At 41.7% G+C, this 5793-nt stretch overlaps 1 protein-coding gene across 3 annotated transcripts in view; it reads left to right on the top strand.

The window, feature by feature from the left end:
* Window positions 1-5793, top strand: part of epha4b (eph receptor A4b) — a gene marked incomplete in the record, with an annotated part of 134471 nt that overhangs the window by 66779 nt on the left and 61899 nt on the right. For 2 of the 3 annotated variants that reach the window (XM_014020745.1, XM_014020741.1), the window contains 1 exon segment: window positions 4164-4319. In XM_014020745.1, coding sequence (XP_013876199.1) covers window positions 4164-4319 — 156 coding nt within the window. 3 annotated transcript variants of the gene reach the window in all.

Below are 5793 nucleotides of genomic sequence, written 5' to 3'. Positions count from 1 at the left end.
TTTAATAACAGCTAAAGGTGACATAGATACTTTATTATGGTATAGTATTCAAATATATGCCTAAGAAACACATAATATTGTCCCTTTAAGAGAATAAGGTTACCCCTACAGCCAAGCAACCCTTCTGTGCACAAAGTTTTGATCAGGCAGTTGTACAGACGCCAGGMCTGGCATGGGGGTGCCCTGTCTGTCCTCCAGCACCGGGATCCTTTGTGCCTCGCTGGCTGGACAGCCAGGACTCTCCGGATGCAAGGTCCCCAGAGAAAAGCTGCTTTTTCACCATGCTCCTACAGCCCAGCCAATGGGAACACACACACTAACACACAGTCACCAGCACAGCACACAAGCACCCAATACCTTAGAACYTGACAGGACGAAGGAAAGAAACAAAGCCCTCTGAGGATTATCACTCCCTTTCCTTTCCTTTTTTCTTCTACTCTTCTTACCTTTTTTCCCCACCTACGCATGCGCACACTTTTTTCCCCATGTTCTTTTAGATCTTTGGGGAATTGTACTACTGGACTTTGCTCTTCTATGATGAATTATTTGCCTAAAAATACTGTCTGCATGCAAGCAAGTAACACATCCAGGTGGAAGAACTTTCAACCACAAAGAGAAATCACATTACTTCTAGGCCACTTTTCCCTTCTTCTATCCCTGGGTTAAGAGCAGCATTGGGTATGTGTGTGTGTGTGGGGGGGGGGGGGGGGAGCAGGGGGCATGTTCTTGCTACAGCCTGGGAACCGATTCCAGAAAAAGGCAGACTCGTGGTGACCGAATATGCATCGTGGTGACCAAAGCCACCGCGGTACGCACGGGTACGAATGCTAATTTTGGGTGGGAGATTTTGTTTAGGACCAAGGTGTGAGTTTAGGTTAGTTTTATGTGAGGTGAATTTTAGGGTAAATGGTCAGGGTTTGACTTATGAATGGAAGTCAATCCACAGTCCCCACGAGGATATAAAAACAAACCTGTGTGTGTGTGTTTGTGTGATAATCTACAGCTTTTCTTCACAAAGTGACGTATCGCCTGATTAAATCCATGACCTTCACTAGCAGCACAAGCAATCAGGAGGCGAACGCACTCGCTCACACACCTGCTGCATACTTAACGCACTTGACGCACGAACATGTAATCAGCACCTGGTGGCATCTGTCGCTTCATTGATCCACACCAACACACACAAAAACATACACAAGACACCTATTGAATTGCATTGGAGACACCCTCACTTTACATAGTGCTTTGTACACTGATTACATTCACCACAGTAGGAGAAAAGGTTCGCTTGGATCATAATATCGGGTCTACCAATATATAAATAAATACATGTGTAATCTCGAGTCAGATTACCAAATAGAAAGCCAGGAATTCCATCTCACTAACTATGATGCATGAAGAAAATCATTCTGTATCCACTGAGTGCTATCATGGTTTTCCCTCCTCACTTTTATGACTTCACATAATGACTAACATGCAACCGCTGTAACAGCAAAGGCAACAGTCATATTATGTTATTGTGAACATTACTGTGACTGTGGCTATGGATTTTTGTTCACCGGTTTTCACAACAGTGATGCTTATATAACAGCCATTCTGCTGCTGTACTGTAGAACTATGTGGTCCTCGCAGCGTTTAGCCTGATGTAAAATGATTTTATGTAGACCTAATGTCACAACGTATTAAATCAAACATTGTTTTCATGCTTTTTGCCATGAGTGCTGCACGCCACATCTCACTTTTTGTAGGAGATTTTGTGTAGCAGTTTTACCTTCTATGCTCTTTTTTATGTTATACATTAATACCAGCTTTAAGAATTTGTCTAGTAGTGAATACAAAAAAAGCAGCTTTTTGTAGCAGAGAGGTGAGAGTATGGATTGACTCTTACTAAAACAATAAAATGCAAACAACACAGCTTAATAATTAAATTAATTTATTATTCAATTATGTATTCACTAACCCTAAATGACAATTGGATTTATTAAACTAAAGATGGTGAGATATGCTTCATCTGTACATAATACCATTTATAAGGAAAAAAAATTAAATAAAAAACCCACAAACAAAATGGTTAAATATAAAGATACATAGGACTGTTCAAAGTTTAAAGCATTTCAGGAGGAAATTAAAACTGGAAAAAAACTTAAGGAAATTAAACTTAAAGAGTCGGTTTAAGCCTCAACAAGTGATTTTATATGTGTCTCTTCGAGATGATTTTAACAGAGCTGTTAAATTATTGGACAGAAAACCCATCAGATCACAGAATTGTCATCTTAACATGATGAATTTTGAAAAAGTTGTCATATTCTTTAATTTAACACTTGTTTTCCATCCATCCATCCATTTTCTTCCGCCTATCCGGGGTCGGGTCGCGGGGGCAGCAGCTTCAGAAGGGAGGCCCAGACCTCCCTCTCCCCAGCTACTTCTTCCAGCTCCTCCGGGAGAACTCCAAGGTGTTCACAGGCCAGCCGAGAGACATAGTCCCTCCAGCGTGTCCTGGGTCTTCCTCGGGGCCTCCTCCCGGTGGGACATGCCCGGAATACCTCACCAGGGAGGCGTCCAGGAGGCATCCTAACCAGCTGAGCCACCTCAACTGGCTCCTCTCGACGTGGAGGAGCAGCGGCTCTACTCTGAGTCCCTCCCTGATGACCGAGCTTCTCACCCTATCTCCAAGGGAGAGCCCAGCCACCCTGCGGAGGAAACCCATTTCGGCCGCTTGTATCCGGGACCTCGTTCTTTCGGTCATGACCCAAAGCTCATGACCATAGATGAGGGTAGGAACGTAGATCGACCGGTAAATCAAGAGCTTCGCTTTCTGACTCAGCTCTCTCTTCACCACGACGGACCGGTACAGCGCCCGCTTTACAGCAGACGCTGCGCCAATCCGCCTGTCGACCTCCCGCTCCCTTCTTCCCCCATTCGTGAACAAGATCCCCAGATAAACTCTTCCACTTGAGACAGGGCGACCCCCCTGACCCGGAGAAGGCACTCTGCCCTTTTCCGGCTCAAGACCATGGCCTCGGATTTGGAGGCACTGTGCCTCGTCCCAAATGCCTAAATAGGCAGGCTCCTTGGGTGCTGAGTGGCCTTTCATTTCTTCTTAGTTCTAGGGTTTTTATTTATTTTTTTTTTACTTCTTTGGGTCAGACAGCTTTTTTCTGCTCAAGAGATTGACATGTGGAATTCCGTACCTACAGATTTTAAACTGATTACAGACAAGAACCATTTCAAATCAAGACTGAAGTCTTTTCTGAAGGAGAACCAGCTTTGTAATCATGAATAACTGCCTTTTTATTGATGCTATTACAATCTATTTTAAGAATTCTCTTAATATTACATGCTGTATTTTTTTAACTATATTTTAAACTGTTTTATTTTTGATAAAGTGGGGCCCACTGGCCATTTGATTTGGCCCATCTGCAGTTGATCTGGTTACTATGTTGTGATCTCCTGCTGTCCTGTGTAGAAACACGGTATTTTCACTTATAGCCATTCCATCAATTGGCCCAATGACTATAAGAGGATGTAGTGTAGATAGTCTCCACTCATTGGGCTTACTCAATCTTTGAATTCTTTTACAAGGGAAGCCTGGGCCTGAAGCAACCTATTGTAAATGTTTTTAGTTTGTGGGGAAAGTTATGGAAAACATGCAAACTCTACACAGAAGACCCAAGGTCCGAACCAAAGATTGAAGCCAGGACCTTCTTGCTGTGAGGCATCAGTGCTAATCACTGAACCATTGAGCTGCCAGTATTAAGATTAAACATGAAATACAAGTAACTACAAGAGACGTTTAGYTAAGATTAAGCACGCATGTAGATTCTCACACTTTATAAAACCACAAATACTCATATTTAATCAATTTATGAAATGTCCCATGAGCCTTTGCTGCCCGAGCAATTGTTCAAATTTCTTCAAGTGCACAAGCTAAAAGACAAACAAAACAAAATGTGAGCCATGGCACTGGCTGCTAGCTTAATTATAAAAAATGAAAAGGACTTTACTTAAAAAGTATTTTATGTATTATACTACTGCATTTGGCCCACAACCCTCAAATAGATTTTAATTTTGACCTACCCAGGGAAAAAGTTTGGGCACCCATGGTCTAGTGTGTACAATATAATGCTTGCGTACACATATCATCAAAACTTTCTTTTTTCCAGCATGCAGACCTGGAACGTACAAAGCTTCAGCCACAGATGCCTACTGCACCAAATGTCCTCCTCACAGCTCCTCCCCACAGGAACAAGCCATGGAGTGCGTTTGTGAGCGAGGCTTCCATCGCGCTGATTCTGACCCACGCTCAATGGCCTGCACACGTGAGTCATGCAAACACTGGCGAAAAGGTTAACTCCAACAAGTGTTCACACGAACATTGTATTAGCCACCACAGCTGCAGACCTCTTTGTGTTTGTTGTGATACAAACAACCTGGTTGTGTTTTATATAATGTTTTATTGTTATTCTTAGAAGTATTCGCACAGCATGGCTGAAACTGTAGGATGTTTACTAGATGTATTCACATTTTTTTTCTTCTATGTTGCTATTCTAGAAAGCACATAAAAACAACCATGCCATTAGTTGTGTGGATACAGTCAATAGATTTTACAAATATGGCTGATGCTCCTTTAAAAGGTTATTGATATTTCTAATGCTTTGAATATCTTAGTTTCTCACACAATAATGCATGCACGGCCCCAGGGATTAGAAAGAATGTTTATGACAAAAGACTGAGATTAGAGAAAGAATAGCAGTGGTTCCATCGTTATTATGCGCATTATGAAGTATTGCATTAGAATACGTTGATGGAAACACCAAAATTTAAAAAAAAAAAATTTACACCTGCTTGAGCTGGGTTTTGGATTTTCCGAAAAAGAGTTAATCTCACAAAAACCTAAATAGAAACACATTTGCTTAATAGGTTTGTAAATAGCAAACATTTACCTCATGATTTATCAGCTGTGTCGACTGTCGGTGTCTTACCGACAGTCTTCTTGATTGATAGCATCACATTCTTGAAAACCTCTCCCCATTGTCCTGAGATGTATGGTCCTTGAAAGTTTGCTAAATCTACTTCCTGTTTACTACAGTCATGGGTAGACTGGTTGATTCACTTCAAACCAGTAGATGGAAACATGCCTAATTCTGTTATTTTTTTATTTTACTTTTTTGGTCAACATTTTAAATTTTGCTCAAAATTCACATTACAACATGATGGAAACATGGCTTATGACATAAAGACAGAGCTATTAAGGCGTGGATAGACAATGGCGTGTTGGACACGGCAAGAAAGAAGCAAACTACACTAAAGTGCACACATACTACACACGAACACACATTCAAGCATGAACACCTATACCAAAACCCATTATCAGGTTATGGTAGATTACTCTCATTAATCGTCATAGCAGGTGAGATGTGACAGGTGTTATCAGCTGGAAATGAGTAACGGTCTTTTCGAATATGAACACACACACACACACACACACACACACACACACACACACACACACACACACACACACACATGCACTCTTCTGCCTGGTGAGAAGCACAGTTTTGAGGTTTAAAGGTGAAAAATGAGAACCAAGTGACATAATTAGTCATGTAGGCATGGAGAATGACATTTGAGACCCAGGCAAAGAAAAGAACAGTTGGGGGGTGGATATCAGGGGTCTTCTAATCTAAGTGTCATAAAAATGTCATAAAAGGCTGATCAGGAGCAATGATAATGACGGACTGTTAAGTGGATGTGGAGGAAGTTGGGGGAAGGGGAAAGGCAGAATTAGCAGCG

This window comes from Austrofundulus limnaeus, unplaced genomic scaffold, assembly GCF_001266775.1.
Source record: "Austrofundulus limnaeus strain Quisiro unplaced genomic scaffold, Austrofundulus_limnaeus-1.0 Scaffold3, whole genome shotgun sequence".
Taxonomy (NCBI): Eukaryota; Metazoa; Chordata; class Actinopteri; order Cyprinodontiformes; family Rivulidae; genus Austrofundulus; species Austrofundulus limnaeus.
This window is presented reverse-complemented; position numbering and strand designations above follow the sequence as displayed.